Raw genomic sequence first — 16,373 nt, 5'->3', positions numbered from 1 at the left:
GGGCAGTTGCCCAAGTAGCTGTTAGGGGATATGAATGGGATTGTACTTGAGCAGCAGCCCAAGCCATTAAACATGCCACCCCCTGGCTATCCTGCTACTCCTAGCGCATTACACGAGTAAAGCTCCTACTTGTCTGCCTGCTTAACCTGGGAAGCTCACTCCTGATTGCAGGAGAGATGTAGCTCAATTTGGAACATTCCCATGGCGCTGTGTATACAACCAACGAGACTGAACCAATGTTTGTCCCCTTTTGTTTGCAGAATGCCAGAAGCTGTGTCATGAGATGGGTAAGTCCACTCACCTCCTACGTGAAGCCCTGGGGAAGAGACACATGTAGAGCTGAGCAGATCTAGAAGCCCCAAGAATACAGAGCAGAGTTCAGTGGCCCCGGTGGGTCAAAACCTGACTCACACCACATGTCCGAGTCCCATGGCAACACTGTGAGATCTGTCCTGCAGACACAGGGTTACCTGCTCTCATGTCAGGATGGACAGACAGATGTTACCTGTCCAGTGACAATCCAAAGCCAATTACATGTTCTTATGGAATAGGAAAAGAGGGCAGTTGCTTCCTACACATGACAGCTGCCATGTTTTCTGCAACGTATCTCAGAATGTGGAGACGAGCAAGAGACCAGATTCAGGCTTCCATTTGCATGTAATGTAGCTGAGAAGAGATCCAAGCACTGAGCTCTGATCCTCTGCATGTCCATCTCCTAGTTAGAGCTGGAAGGCCTAGACTGAGGTTTCAAAGAGCTGTTAGCAACATAGAATTGGGCTGAGAAAATCACAGCTGTATCCGGATCCAGACCCACCTCTGACACCAAGAGTAGATGATTTGTATATTCCAATGCTCCTGTGTGGTTTCATATCACTAACTGCTAGCCCTGCCCCAATCAAAGTTCTAGCTTCTGGGATGTGTTTAGACTACAGGGTTTTGTCAACAAAAGTGGACTTTTGTCGACAAAACTATAGCTGCGTCTACACTACCTCTGAGTTCTGTCGACATAACGTCGACAGAACTCAGCAGTTTCATTGACACTGGTAAACCTCATTTTATGAGGCATAACGCCTTCTGTTGACAGAGTTTCTGTCGACAGAAGGTGTTATTGCATGTAAACTGTCCTTTGCGTCTACACTACCATGTCGACAAAGCAGCTTGCTTTGTCGACAAAACTCAATGTAGTCTAGATGCTCTTTGTCGACAGAAGTTTTGTCGACAGTATGGGTGGGTCTAGACTATAGGGTTTTGTCGACAAAAGTCCACTTTTGTCGACAAAACTATACCTGCGTCCACACTGCCTTTGAGTTATGTCGACATAACATCGACAAAACTCAGCAGTTTTGTCGACGTATGCAAACCTCATTCTACGAGGAATAACGCCTTTTGTTGACAGAGTTCTGTCGAAAGAAGGCATTATTGCATCTACATTGTCCTTTGCGTCCACACTGTTATGTCGACAAAGAGGCTTGCTTTGTCGACAGAACTGGATGTAGTCTAGACGCTCTTTGTCAACCAAAGTTTTGTCGACAGTATCTGTCGATAAAACTTCTGTTGACAAAATCCTGTAGTCTAGACGTACCCTATCTGTCGACAAAACTTCTGTCGACAAAATCCTGTAGTCTAGACACAGCCCTAGTGTTTGGACTGGGAGTGTGCCTATTGGTAGCTGTAACTAACCCCAGTTGTTATGAGGCACACGGCTTCACACAGCAAGTCTCTGTCATTATCTCTTTTCTCTTCATTTCAGAGACTGTGAAAAATGAGAACATATCCCTGAAATCAGGTACTGGGCCAACCCGCTCATTAACATGTGTCTGGACTGTCGCCGTATGATTATATGGAACTATCCCTACATGCACAGTATCAACCTGAGTCACCTTCATGGGCATCTCTCTGTGCCCTGGAAAGAAATGAACACGAAAAATGTAGCAGTTCAGATTTCATCAGCATCCTTAACATTTGCTAGTTAATTAATGTGTGTGGGATAGAGGGCCTCAGCCAAATCTGCTTTGCCTAATGGCTCCAACTTCGGTTGTGTGAACAGCAATTTGCACCAAAGTGCTGCACCACATTAACCCCATGCGGATGCTGTCGGTAGGAATTTAAAACTCCCTAGTTCATGCTACCATTGTTCTATTGGAACAAGGCCATGTTAGTGAAAACTAAGTTCTGTTTCCTGTACACCAGCCCCATGCACACAGCACAGTCAGAGAAGTGGTTTGAAGTATCGTGCAGACCAGTCCCCTGTAGGCTAAACTATGGGATTGTGTATATAAGCCCTGAGTCAGGGGCTGACCAAACTTCCTCCATGCAGTCCTGTGGATATTTCTCAGTTCTGACCTGTGAAATATCTTCAGTCCCAACCGTGAGCCCCTGTGTACTCCCACTACTGGTTGTGTCCCTCCTTGCCCAGCCACAATCCCCCACTATCCCAGCCTTAGGCTACTCAGGGAAATCCCAGTGTCCTCATCCCAGCCCACTGCCTCTCTGCTATCCCTGTGCTGAACTCCCCATTCCTGTTCAGTCCCGCAGCTCCCACCCACCACCCCCCTTCACTCTAGTGTGGGGCCTCAAATTAACATACACTCCAAACCTTACTGCCCTCTGGGCGTGTTCAGCGAGGTTTGCTCTTACAGCAGCCAAATCCTAATTTTTCTATAGGAGCTGGGACAGGTCCAGACCCACGACTTTAGGGATGGGCACTAAATCTAGGACCACACAGCCCCTGGAGCCCTTGTCCAGCTGTACACCTGCCAGCCAGTTACACATTTGTGCAGATCAGCAGCACACAGGGATTGCACAGCACTGAAATAGGAGGTCTGAGGAGTGCCAGGCTGCAGCCACATCGCCCTCACTCTGAGGGATACATGTCCAGCTGTGATGCTTCTTGCCCTCATTCCCAGGGCCATCACCTCAGGGTGCTTCCCTTGGGACAATTTGTGGGCTGAGTTTCGGGGCTGATCTGTACCTTGGCTGCTGATCATTAACAACAATGTTGTCTCATATGAACTGTCTGTTCTGAGACCCCTGTCTCTTTGGGTGTCTCTGCCCTGCAGATGTGAGTGACCTTTTTCCCCCAAGGAGCCAAACACAGGCTAGCACTGCTAGAGCCAGTGCACTAAGGTATCAGTGGACTGTGTGCAAGAGCATAGTGGTGTGTGCCCAGAGGGTCCAAGTGGGTTGGTACTAGAGCAGCTGGCCCAGACTGCTGTCCATGCTCGTCCCACTGTCCTGTGACTTTCAGCGCCTTAGGTCAGGAAGACCTATCACATGCCTGCCTGCCCAGATTGGGAATCCCCCTCCCAGCTGTAACATAGATGGATCCTGAGATGGGAACAACTTGCCCTGAATCCATGTTGATCTCCTGTTCTTCTCTCCCCAGAGTGCCAGGAGCTGGGTAAAAATCTGGGTAAGTCCACCCACCTCCCCATTACAGCCCCTGGGCAGAGGCTCTCTGTCACACATGGTGCTGAGCCGAGACAGAAGCACAAAGGGCGAAGGGCTGAGTGAAGAGTTCTGGCTGGAATGAAAGTCACATTGGAGTCACTCTAGTCCCAGTGCACCGTGGTGAGCTCTGTGCAGCAGACACAGGGTTCCCTGCCCTTGTGTCTGATCAGACAGACACGTGTCACCTGGCCTGTGACAATCCAAAGCCAGTGACATGTTCTCATGGATCAGGAGAAGGGAGCATCTGCTTTTGATAGATGACTGCTGGAATGTGGCTCTTTTGGGCCATTTTCCAGAAACTTGAGATGAGGTAGAGACCAGATTCAACTTTGAGGCCAGAGCCAGATCACAGTTCAGAACTATAATCATCTTTACTTCCATTCCTATGTCAGTTGTTGTGTAAATCCCAGAGTTCATGCGCATTGGTGCCTATCTTTAACCACCAGCCCTGTTCCTGGCAGAACTGCTGGGACTGGGAGTGTGGGGCATCTTCAACTTACCCCAGTTGTTATGGGTTACAGAGCATCGCCCAGTTCCTGCCTCTATCTCTAACCCTTTCTTCTCTCCATTTCAGACACTCAGAAGGAGGCCTTTGAAGCAGGTACTTGGCTAACTTCCTTGTTCCTGTGTTTCTATCACTATTCTTCCTTGTTCCTGTGTTTCTCGGATCTTTTCTATTCTGACACTTTTGTTGTCAAAAACTGCCTTTTGGTGACAAAATAGTGAGAGCCTTTACACTATAATGCATGTTTTGTTGGGAAAATCCCCCAAGTTCTGATGAAAAAACCTTCCAATCCTGTGAAAAATGTTTGTCTTTCCCCCCTCCTTTATTTTCAACCAAGAGCCAGTGTGCTTCCTGTTGTCTGTTTTCTTGAGAGAACTGCTTTGTGCCTCTATCCCACAAGGCCTGTCCTGATGGCTATGCTCAGTGTTTTGTGATCTCTGCTGCCCTGGAAGCCTGTGCCCCTCCCCTTTCAAAGCTCCAGGAAGTATCTGAATGCTGAGTGAGCTGCTCTGTTTGTGGCAAAGAACAAATAATTGGAGTGCTCCTGTTCTACTCCGCTAGGAACACAAAAGCAGGCAGGCTGCTGCTTCAAGGGGACAGTTGGAGATACTGCTGTGCTGCTTTGATGTTTTTCAGCACTGAGAGCTCACAGAGCTATGAGGGAATCCCAAGAAGCACCGGGATCAGTTCTGCCTTCTCATAAAACTGAACTGTGGGATACTTACTCACATAGCTCTGCTCTATCTGTCCACAGGGAAGCTAGCAATATGATCATGAAATGTTGACAATGGGAGTCAGAAACCTGGTTGGATGGGCGTTCACTTTTAGCAACCTTTGCATGTCCACAGCACTTTAATGGCCAAACCTTCCCAGTGTAGACTAAGACTTTGCTTTCATGCTGTGAGTAGATAGAAAAATCCCCAAATACACTGCATGGACTTGTGTCACCTTCTTGATCTTCCCCATCCCTCTGCTGTGGCGAAAAAATAAAATGCAGAGTTTGAAGCTCAAATTTCAATATTCTCCTTTACAACTGAGAGTGAATTTAAAGCCTGTGGGTTGACAAGATTCAGGCTAAGTCTACACTGGGAAAAGAATCAGGTTACGGGGTTGTGAATTCAATGCACATCATAGCACTGAACGGTGTTAACTCTATGTGGATGCTGCAGGTGGGAATTCAAATGTTCCTAGTTTGCATTCACAAGCTCCTACTTGCAGAGAACGATGTCAGGGCAGCCTGCTGCATCTTTACAGCAGAGGTACAAAGCCGAATTTTGGGGCATATTGCAAATCACATCCCTGTAGTCCCAGCTATGACATTGCTTAGGCAAGCCCTGAGCCAGGAGCGAGGCAATCTTCCTACTTGCAATTCTCTGGATACAACTCAGTACTGACATGTATATGTCTGCTGTCCTAGTGCTGGGCTTCCTGCATTGCACTTACTTCTGCTGGTGCCCCTCAATCCCCAGAAGCCCACGCTCCACACTCTGCGTCACCCATTGCACTGCTCTTGCCAATTGTGCTCTACTCTCTACGTGCCTGGTTCCCCCATCCTGGACTTCAGAACCCTGCCCCCTCCTGCCACTCTGCCCTGGGACAAGACCTGACCCCTTGTATCTTTGTGTGAGCTGTAAATCCAGAGCTGCCCAGCTCCACAGAGCCCTTCTACAGCTAAACTTCTGCCAAACAGTGACCCTGGAGTTCCATACTTGTGCAGTTCAGCGCCACACAGGCATTGCAAGGCACAGACACAGACGATTTGCGGCCAGGTGACAGGCTGCAGCAGGCAGGCCACTCTCTACAGGATACATTTCTTGTAATGATGCTCCTTCTCCTCATTCCCTGCGCTGTTGTCATGGGGAGGAGCCATGTCTGGGGCAATTGGTAAGCTCTGTTTCTCTGCTTCTCCATAACCTTGTCTGTTGTTCATTATCAACAGTCTTTTTTGGCATGTCCTGCCCATTCTGCAACCCTTCACTCATCAGGAGTGTTGATGCTGCAACTGGGTGTTCTCCAGCTCTGGGATACATGCCTCTTAGCTCAAGTAGAGCTAGTGGGCTAATAACATCGCTGTGACTGACCAAACTTCCTCCATGCAGTCCTGTGGATATTTCTCAGTTCTGACCTGTGAAATATCTTCAGTCCCAACCGTGAGCCCCTGTGTACTCCCACTACTGGTTGTGTCCCTCCTTGCCCAGCCACAATCCCCCACTGACCCTGCCTTAGGCTACTCAGGGAAATTTCAGTGTCCTCATCCCAGCCCACTGCCTCTCTGCTAACCCAGTGCTGAACTCCCCATTCCTGTTCAGTCCCGCAGCTCCCACCCAGCACCAACCTTCACTCTAGTTTGGGGCCTCAAATTAACATACACTCCAAATCTTACTGCCCTCTGGGCGTGTTCAGCGAGGTGTGCTCTTGCAGCAGCCAAATCCTAATTTTTCTATATTAGCTGGGACAGGTCCAGACCCACGACTTTAGGGATGGGCACTAAATCTAGGACCACACAGCCCCTGGAGCCCTTGTCCAGCTGTACACCTGCCAGCCAGTTACACATTGTGCAGATCAGCAGCACACAGGGATTGCACAGCACTGAAATAGGAGGTCTGAGGAGTGCCAGGCTGCAGCCACATCGCCCTCACTCTGAGGGATACATGTTCCGGTGTGATGCTTCTTGTCCTCATTCCCAGCAGGGCCATCACCTCAGGGTGCTTCCCTTGGGGCAATTTGTGGGCTGAGTTTCGGGGCTGATCTGTACCTTGGCTGCTGATCATTAACAACAATGCTGTCTCATATGAACTGTCTGTTCTGAGACCCCTGTCTCTTTGGGTGTCTCTGCCCTGCAGCTGTGAGTGACCTTTTTCCCCCAAGGAGCCAAACACAGGCTAGCACTGCTGGAGCCAGTGCACTAAGGTATCAGTGGACTGTGTGCAAGAGCATAGTGGTGTGTGCCCAGAGGGTCCAAGTGGGTTGGTACTAGAGCAGCTGGCCCAGACTGCTGTCCATGCTAGTCCCACTGTCCTGTGACTTTCAGCGCCTTAGGTCAGGAAGACCTATCACATGCCTGCCTGCCCAGATTGGGAAGCCCCCTCCCAGCTGTAACATAGATGGATCCAGAGATGGGAACAACTTGCCCTGAGCCCATGTTGATCTCCTTTTCTTCTCTCCCCAGAGTGCCAGGAGCTGGGTAAAAATCTGGGTAAGTCCACCCACCTCCCCATTACAGCCCCTGGGCAGAGGCTCCCTGTCACACATGGTGCTGAGCCGAGACAGAAGCACAAAGAGCGCAGGGCTGAGTGAAGAGTTCTGGCTGGAATGAAAGTCACATTGGAGTCACTCTAGTCCCAGTGCACCGTGGTGAGCTCTGTGCAGCAAACACAGGGTTCCCTGCCCTTGTGTCTGATCAGACAGACACGTGTCACCTGGCCTGTGACAATCCAAAACTAGTGACATGTTCTCATGGAGCAGGAGAAGGGAGCATCTGCTTTTGATAGATGACTGCTGGAATGTGGCTCTTTTGGGCCATTTTCCAGAAACTTGAGATGAAGTAGAGACCAGATTCAACTTTGAGGCCAGAGCCAGATCACAGTTCAGAACTGTCATCCTCTTTAGTTCCATTCCTATGTCAGTTGTTGTGTAAATCCCAGAGTTCCTGCGCATTGGTGCCTATCATTAACCACCAGACCTGTTCCTGTCAGAACTGCTGGGACTGGGATTGTGGGGCATATTTAACTTACCCCAGTTATTGTGGGTTACAGAGCATCGCCCAGTTCCTGCCTCTATCTCTAACCCTTTCTCCTCTCCATTTCAGATACTCAGAAGAAGGCCTTTGAAGCAGGTACTTGGCTAACTTCCTTTTTCCTGTGTTTCTCGGATCTTTTCTATTCTGACACTTTTGTTGTCAAAAACTGCCTTTTGGTGACAAAATAGTGAGAGCATTTATACCATAATGCATGTTTTGCAGGGAAAATCCCCCAAGTTCTGATGACAAAACCTTCCAATCCTGTGAAAAATGTTTGTCTTTTCCCCCTTCCTTTATTTTCAACCAAGAGCCAGTGTGTTTCCTTTTGTCTCTTTTCTTGAGAGAACTGCTTTGTGCCTCTATCCCACAAGGCCTGTCCTGATGCCTATGCTCAGTGTTTTGTTATCTCTGCTGCCCTGGATGACTGTGCCCCTCCCGTTTCAAAGTTCCATAAAGTACGTGAATGCTGAGTGAGTTGCTCTCTTTGCTGCAAAGAACAAATAATTGGAGTGCTCCTGTTCTACTCTGCTAGGAACACAAAGGCAGGCAGGCTGCTGCTGCAAGGGGACACTTGGAGATACTGCTGTGCTGCTTTGATGTTTTTCAGCACTGAGAGCTCACAGAGCTATGAGGGAATCCCAAGAAGCACCAAGATCAATTATGCCTTCTCAAAAAACTGCACTGTGGGATACTTACTCACATAGGTCTGCTCTATCTGTCCACAGGGAAGCTAGCAACATAATCATGAAATGTTGACAATGGGAGTCAGAAAAACTGGTTGGGTGGGTGTTCACTTTTAGCAACCTTTGCATGTCCACAGCACTTTTATGGCCAAACCTTCCCAGTGTAGACTTAGGCTTTGCTTTCATGCTTTGAGTAGATGGGAAAATCCTCAAATACCCTGCATAGACTTCTGTCACCTTCTTGATCTTCCCCATCCCTGTGCTGTGGCGAGAAAATAAAATGCAGAGTTTGAAGCTCAAACTTCAATATTCTCCTTTACAACTGAGAGTGCATTTAAAGCCTGTGGGTTGACAAAATTCAGGCTAATTCTACACTGGGAAAAGAATCATGTTATGGGGTTGTGAATTCAATGCACATCATAGCCCTGAACTGTGTTAACTCTATGTGGATGCTGCAGGTGGGAATTCAAATGTTCCTAGTTTGCATTCACAATCTCCTACTTGCAGAGAACAATGTCAGGGCAGCCTGCTGCATCTTCACAGCAGAAGTACAAAGCAAAATTTTGAGGCATATTGCAAATCACATCCCTGTAGTCCCAGCTATGACATTGCTTAGGCAAGTCCTGAGCCAGGGGCTGAGCAATCTTCCTACTGGTAATTCTCTGGATACAACTCAGTGCTGACATGTATATATCTGCTGTCCTAGTGCTGGGCTTCCTGCATTGCACTTAGTTCTGCTGGTGCCCCTCAATCCCCAGAAGCCCACGCTCCAAACTCTGGGTCACCCATTGCACTGCTCTTGCCTATTGTGCTCTACTCTCTACGTACCTGGTTCCCCCATCCTGGACTTCATAATCCTGCTTCCTCCTGCCACTCTACCCTGGGACAAGACCTGACCCCTTGTATCTTTGTGTGAGCTGTAAATTCAGAGTTGCCCAGCTCCAAAGAGCCCTTCTACAGCTAAACTTCTGCCAAACAGTGACCCTGGAGTTCCACACTTGTGCAGTTAAGCACCACACAGGCATTGCACGGCAGAGATACAGACGATTTGCGGCCAGGTGACAGGCTGCAGCAGGCAGGCCACTCCCTATAGGATACGTGTCTTGTAATGATGCTCCCTCTCCTCATTCTCTGCGCTGTTGTTTTGCGGGGGAGCCATGTGTGGGGCAATTGGGAAGCTCTGTTTCTCTGCTTCTCCATCACCTTGTCTGTTGTTCACGATAAACAGTCTTTTTTGGCATGTCCTGCCCATTCTGCAACCCTTCACTCATCAGGAGTGTTGATGCTGCAACTGGGAGTTCTCCAGCTCTGGGATCGAGACCACTTATCTCAAGTAGAGCTAGTGCGCTAATAACATCGCTGTGGCTGGGATACCATGAGCAGTGGCTCAGGGCAGTTGCCCAGGTAGCTATTAGGGGATTTGAATTGGATTGTACTTGAGCAGCAGCCCAAGCCATTAAATATGCCACTCCCTGGCTATCCTGCTACTCCTAGCGCACTACATGAGTAAAGCTCCTACTTGTCTGCCTACTTAACCTGGGAAGCTCACTCCTGATTGCAGAATAGTGATAGAAATGTAGCCGTATTAGTCTGGGGTAGCTGAAGCAAAATGCAGGACAATGTAGCACTTTAAAGACTAACAAGATGGTTTATTTGCATTCTGCTACAAAGACCTGTTTCATCTGCACTTGAAAGAGAATCCTCTGAACTGTCATTCATGTTAAAATTCGACACTCTCCGGGAAGGAATGAACAAATGCGCAAACTATCTTACCCATTACCAAGATAGCTTCCCCAATTATCACCTCTAATACCATTAGCTCACAGACGTCCCACTCTCCCCACCTCTAATATCATCAATTCACAGACACTTACCTTCCTTCCTTCCCCCCCCATTCCCCTCCTGTTCTGCAATGTGATTTGTCCTTTTCATATGTGTTCATTTTTTTAATTGTATCCTTTGGTATATATGGTTGTGACTATTTTCTTCCACTATTTGATCTGAGGAAGTGGGTCTGGCCCACGAAAGCTCATCATCTAATAAACCATCTTGTTAGTCTTTAAAGTGCTACATTGTCCTGCATTTTGCTCCTGATTGCAGGAGAGATGTAGCTCAATTTGGAACACTCCCATGGCGATGTGTTTGCAGTCAGCCAGATTGAACCAACATTTGTCTCCTTTTGTTTGCAGAATGCAAGAAGCTGCGTCATGAGATGGGTAAGTCCACCCACCTCCTATCTGGAGCCCTGGGGAAGAGACACATGTGGAGCTGAGCAGATCTAGAAACACCAAGAATACAGAGCAGAGTTCAGTGGCCCCAGTGGGTCAAAACCTGACTCACAGCACATGTCCTAGTCCCACGGCAACACTGTGAGATCTGTCCTGCAGATACAGGGTTACCTGCTCTCATGTCAGGATGGACAGACAGGTGTTACCTGTCCACTGACAATCCAAAGCCAATTACATGTTCTTATGGAATAGGAAAAAAGGGCAGTTGCTTCTGACACATGACAGCTGCCATGTTTTCTGCACCCTATCTCAGAATATGGAGACGAGCAAGAGACAAAGATTCAGGCTTCCATTTCCATGTATTGTATCTGAGAACATATCCAAGCACTGAGCTCTGATCCTCTGCATGTCCATCTCCTAGTTAGAGCTGGAAGGCCTAGTCTGAGGTTTCAAACAGCTGTCAGCAACATAGAATTGGGCTGAGAAAATCACAGCTGTATCCGGATCCAGACCCATCTCTGACACCAAGATTAGATGATTTGTAAATCCCAATGCTTCTGGGTGGTTTCAAATCACTAATTGCTGTCCCTGCCCCGATCAAAGTTCTAGCTCTGGGGTTTGGACTGGGAGTGTGCCTATGGGTAGCTGTAACTAACGCCAGTTGTTATGGGGCACACGGCTTCAAACAGCGAGTCTCTGTCATTATCTCTTTTCTCTTCATTTCAGAGACTGCGAAAAATGAGAACATATCCCTGAAATCAGGTACTAGGCCAATCCGCTCGTTAACATGTGTCTGGACTGTCGCCGTGTGATTATATGGAAATATCCCCACATGCACAGTATCAACCTGAGTCACCTTCATGGGCATCTCTCTGTGCCCTGGAAAGAAATGAGCACGAAAATGTAGCAGTTCAGATTTCATCAGCATCCTTAACATTTGCTAATTAATTTATGTGTGTGGGATGGAGGGTTTCAGCCAAATCTGCTTTGCCTAATGGCTCCAACTTCGGTTGTGTGAACAACAATTTGCATCAAAGTGCTGCACCACATTAACCCCATGTGGATGCTGTGGGTAAGAATTCAAAGCTTCCTAATTCGTGCTAACATTGTCCTACTGGAACAGGGCCATGTTAGTGCAAACTAAGTTCTGTTTCCTGTACACCAGTCCCATGCACACAGCACAGTCAGAGAATTGGTTTGTAGTGTCCTGCAGACCAGTCCCCTGTAGGCAAAACTATGGGACTGTGTATATAATCCCTGAGTCGGTGGCTGACCAAACTTCCTCCATGCAGTCCTGTGGATATTTCTCAGTTCTGACCTGTGAAATATCTTCAGTCCCAACCGTGAGCCCCTGTGTACTCCCACTACTGGTTGTGTCCCTCCTTGCCCAGCCACAACCCCCCACTATCCCATCCTTAGGCTACTCAGGGAAATCCCAGTGTCCTCATCCCAGCCCACTGCCTCTCTGCTATCCCTGTGCTGAACTCCCAAGCCCTGTTCAGTCCCGCAGCTCCCACCCACCACCCCCCTTCACTCTAGTGTGGGGCCTCAAATTAACATACACTCCAAACCTTACTGGCCTCTGGGCGTGTTCAGCGAGGTGTGCTCTTACAGCAGCCAAATCCTAATTTTTCTATAGGAGCTGGGACAGGTCCAGACCCACGACTTTAGGGATGGGCACTAAATCTAGGACCACACAGCCCCTGGAGCCCTTGTCCAGCTGTACACCTGCCAGCCAGTTACACATTTGTGCAGATCAGCAGCACACAGGGATTGCACAGCACTGAAATAGGAGGTCTGAGGAGTGCCAGGCTGCAGCCACATCGCCCTCACTCTGAGGGATACATGTCCAGCTGTGATGCTTCTTGCCCTCATTCCCAGGGCCATCACCTCAGGGTGCTTCCCTTGGGACAATTTGTGGGCTGAGTTTCGGGGCTGGTTTGGACCTTGGCTGCTGATCATTAACAACAATGTTGTGTCACATGCGCTGTTCGTTCTGAGACCCCTGTCTCTTTGGGTGTGTCTTCCCTGCAGCTGTGAGTGACGTTTTTCCTCCCAAGGAGCCAAACACTGGCTAGCACTGCTGGAGCCAGTGCACTAAGGTATCAGTGGACTGTGTGCAAGGGCATAATGGTGTGTGCCCAGAGGGTCCAAGTGGGTTGTTACTAGAGCAGCTGGCCCAGACTGCTGTCCATGCTAGTCCCACTGTCCTGTGACTTTCAGCGCCTTAGGTCAGGAAGACCTATCACATGCCTGCCTCCCCAGATTGGGAAGCTCCCTCCCAGCTGTAACATAGATGGATCCTGAGATTGGAACAACTTGCCCTGTGCCCATGTTGATCTCCTGTTCTTCTCTCCCCAGAGTGCCAGGAGCTGGGTAAAAATCTGGGTAAGTCCACCCACCTCCCCATTAGAGCCCCTGGGCAGAGGCTCCCAGTCACACATGGTGCTGAGCTGAGACAGAAGCACAAAGAGCGCAGGGCTGAGTGAAGAGTTCTGACTGGAATGAAAGTCACATTGGAGTCACTCTAGTCCCAGTGCACCGTGGTGAGCTCTGTGCAGCAGACACAGGGTTCCCTGCTCTTGTGTCTGATCAGACAGACACATGTCACCTGGCCTGTGACAATCCAAAACCAGTTACATGTTCTCATGGATCAGGAGAAGGGAGCATCTGCTTTTGATAGATGACTGTTGGAATGTGGCTCTTTTGGGCCATTTTCCAGAAACTTGAGATGAGGTAGAGACCAGATTCAGTTTTGAGGCCAGAGCCAGATCACAGTTCAGAACTATAATCCTCTTTAGTTCCATTCCTATGTCAGTTGTTGTGTAAATCCCAGAGTTCATGCGCATTGGTGCCTATCATTAACTACCAGCCCTGCTCCTGGCAGAACTGCTGGGACTGGGATTGTGGGGCATCTTTAACTTACCCCAGTTATTATGGGTTAGAGAGCATCACCCGGTTCCTGCCTCTATCTCTAACCCTTTCTCCTCTCCATTTCAGACACTCAGAAGGAGGCCTTTGAAGCAGGTACTTGGCTAACTTCCTTGTTCATGTGTTTCTCGGACCTTTTCTATTCTGACACTTTTTTTTGTCAAAAGCTGCCTTCTGATGACAAAATAGTGAGAGCCTTTACACTATAATGCATGTTATGTAGGGACAATCCTCCAGTTCTGATGACAAAACCTTTCGACCCTGTGAAAAATGTTTGTCTTTTCCCCTTCCTTTATTTTCAACAAAGAGCCAATGTGTTTTCCATTGTTTGTTTTGTTGAGAGGACTGGTTTGTGCCTCTATCCCACAAGGCCTGTCTTGATGGCTATGCTCAGTGTTTTGTGATCTCTGTTGCCCTGGAAGCCTGTGCCCCTCCCCTTTCAAAGCTCCAGAAACTATCTGAGAGTTGAGTGAGCTGCTCTGTTTGTGGCAAAGAACAAATAATTGGAGTGCTCCAGTTCTACTCCACTAGGAACACAAAGGCAGGCAGGCTGCTGCTGCAGGGGGACAGTTGGAGATACTGCTGTGCTGCTTTGATGTTTTTCAGCACTGAGAGCTCACAGAGCTATGAGGGAATCCCAAGAAGCACCGGGATCAGTTCTGCCTTCTCATAAAACTGCACTGTGGGATACTTACTCACAGAGCTCTGCTCTATCTGTCCGCAGGGAAGCTAGCAATATGATCATGAAATGTTGACAATAGGAGTCAGAAAAACTGGTTGGATGGGTGTTCACTTTTCGCAACCTTTGCATATCCACAGCCCTTCTATGGCCAAACCGTCCCACTGTAGACATAGCCTTTGCTTTCATGGAGGCTGTGTCTACACTGGGCTACTTATTCCGGAAAATCAGCCGCTTTTCCGGAATAAGCTGTGAGCTGTCTACACTGGCCCCTTGAATTTCTGGAAAAGCACTGACGATCACTGTAAGAAATCAGATGCTTTTCCGGAAAAACTATGGTGCTCCCTCTCGGGCAAAAGGCCTTTTTCCAGAAAACTGTTCCGGAAAAGGGCCAGTGTAGACAGCACAGTAGTCTTTTCTGCAAAAAAGCCCCGATCGCGAAAATGGCGATCGGGGCTTTTTTTCCGGAAAAGCGCGTCTACTTTGGCCATGGATGCCTTTCCGGAAAAAGGGCTTTTCCGGAAAAGCATCCTGCCAATGTAGATGCTTTTTTTCCGGAAATACTTATAACGGAAAACTGTTTCATTTTAAGCATTTCCGGAAAATCATGCCAGTGTAGATGTAGCCACAGTGAATACATAGAAAAATCCCCAAATACCCTGCATGGACTTCTGTCATCTTCTTGATCTTCCCCTTCCCTCTGCTGTGGCGAGAAAATAAAATGCAGAGTTTGAAGCTCAAATTTCAATATTCTCCTTTACAACTGAGAGTGAATTTAAAGCCTGTGGGTTGACAAAATTCAGGCTAAGTCTACACTGGGAAAAGAATCAGGTTACAGGGTTGTGAATTCAATGCACATCATAGCCCTGAACTGTATTAACTCTATCTGGATGCTGCAGGTGGGAATTCAAATGTTCCTAGTTTGCATTCACAAGCTCCTACTTGCAGAGAACGATGTCAGGGCAGCCTGCTGCATCTTTTCAGCAGATGTACAAGCAGAATTTTGGGGCATATTGCAAATCACATCCCTGTAGTCCCAGCTATGACATTGCTTAGGCAAGCCCTGAGCCAGGGGCTGAGCAATCTTCCTACTTGCAATTCTCTGGATACAACTCAGTGCTGACATGTATATATCTGCTGTCCTAGTGCTGGGCTTCCTGCATTGCACTTAGTTCTGCTGGTGCCCCTCAATCCCCAGAAGCCCACGCTCCACACTCTGGGTCACCCATTGCACTGCTCTTGCCTATTATGCTCTATTCTCTACATGCCTGGTTCCCCCATCCTGGACTTCAGAACCCTGCCCCCTCCTGCCACTCTGCCCTGGGACAAGACCTGACTCCTTGTATCTTTGTGTGAGCTGTAAATCCAGAGCTTCCCAGCTCCACAGAGCCCTTCTACAGCTAAACTTCTGCCAAACAGTGACCCTGGAGTTCCACACTTGTGCAGTTCAGCACCACACAGGCATTGCACGGCACAGACACAGATGATGTGCGGCCATGTGACAGGCTGCAGCAGGCAGGCCACCCCATACAGGATACGTGTCTTATAATGATGCTCCCTCTCCTCATTCCCTGCGCTGTTGTCATGAGGAGGAGCCATGTCTGGGGCAAATGTAAGCTCTGTTTCTCTGCTCCTCCATACCCTTGTCTGTTGTTCACGATGAACAGTCTTTTTCAGCATGTCTTGCCCATTCTTCAATCCTTCACTCATCAGGAGTGTTGATGCTGCAACTGGGAGTTCTCCAGCTCTGGGATCCAGGCCTCTTAGCTCAAGTAGAGCTAGTGCGCTAATAACATCGCTGTGGCTGGGATACCGCAGGAAGTGGCTCAGGGCAGTTGCCCAAGTAGCTATCAGGGGATATGAATTGGATTGTACTTGAGCAGCAGCCCAAGCCATTAAACATGACACCCCCGGCTATCTCGCTACTCCTTGCGCACTACACGAGTAAAGCTCCTACTTGTCTGCCTGCTTAACCTGGGAAGCTCACTCCTGATTGCAGGAGAGATGTAGCTCAATTTGGAACATTCCCATGGCGCTGTGTATACAACCAGCCAGACTGAACCAACATTTGTCTCCTTTTGTTTGCAGAATGCCAGAAGCTGCATCATGATCTGGGTAAGTCCACTCACCTCCTACGTTGAGCCCTAGGGAAGGGACA

General features: G+C 48.5%; 1 protein-coding gene across 1 annotated transcript in view; it reads left to right on the top strand.

The window, feature by feature from the left end:
- The window catches only part of LOC142823745 (uncharacterized), a 76,973-nt gene that overhangs the window by 43,153 nt on the left and 17,447 nt on the right, over positions 1-16,373 (top strand). The window contains exons 14-23 of the mRNA XM_075915065.1: positions 1,751-1,786; positions 3,386-3,412; positions 4,025-4,051; positions 7,125-7,151; positions 7,764-7,790; positions 10,567-10,593; positions 11,332-11,367; positions 12,967-12,993; positions 13,606-13,632; positions 16,304-16,330. Of these exons, the coding sequence (XP_075771180.1) occupies positions 1,751-1,786; positions 3,386-3,412; positions 4,025-4,051; positions 7,125-7,151; positions 7,764-7,790; positions 10,567-10,593; positions 11,332-11,367; positions 12,967-12,993; positions 13,606-13,632; positions 16,304-16,330 (288 nt within the window). The remainder of the gene's footprint in view (positions 1-1,750; positions 1,787-3,385; positions 3,413-4,024; positions 4,052-7,124; positions 7,152-7,763; positions 7,791-10,566; positions 10,594-11,331; positions 11,368-12,966; positions 12,994-13,605; positions 13,633-16,303; positions 16,331-16,373) is intronic.

Source organism: Pelodiscus sinensis, unplaced genomic scaffold, assembly GCF_049634645.1.
Source record: "Pelodiscus sinensis isolate JC-2024 unplaced genomic scaffold, ASM4963464v1 ctg34, whole genome shotgun sequence".
NCBI classification, from domain to species: domain Eukaryota; kingdom Metazoa; phylum Chordata; order Testudines; family Trionychidae; genus Pelodiscus; species Pelodiscus sinensis.
Note: the sequence above shows the minus strand (reverse complement) of the source record. Positions and strands in the feature narration are given on the sequence as shown.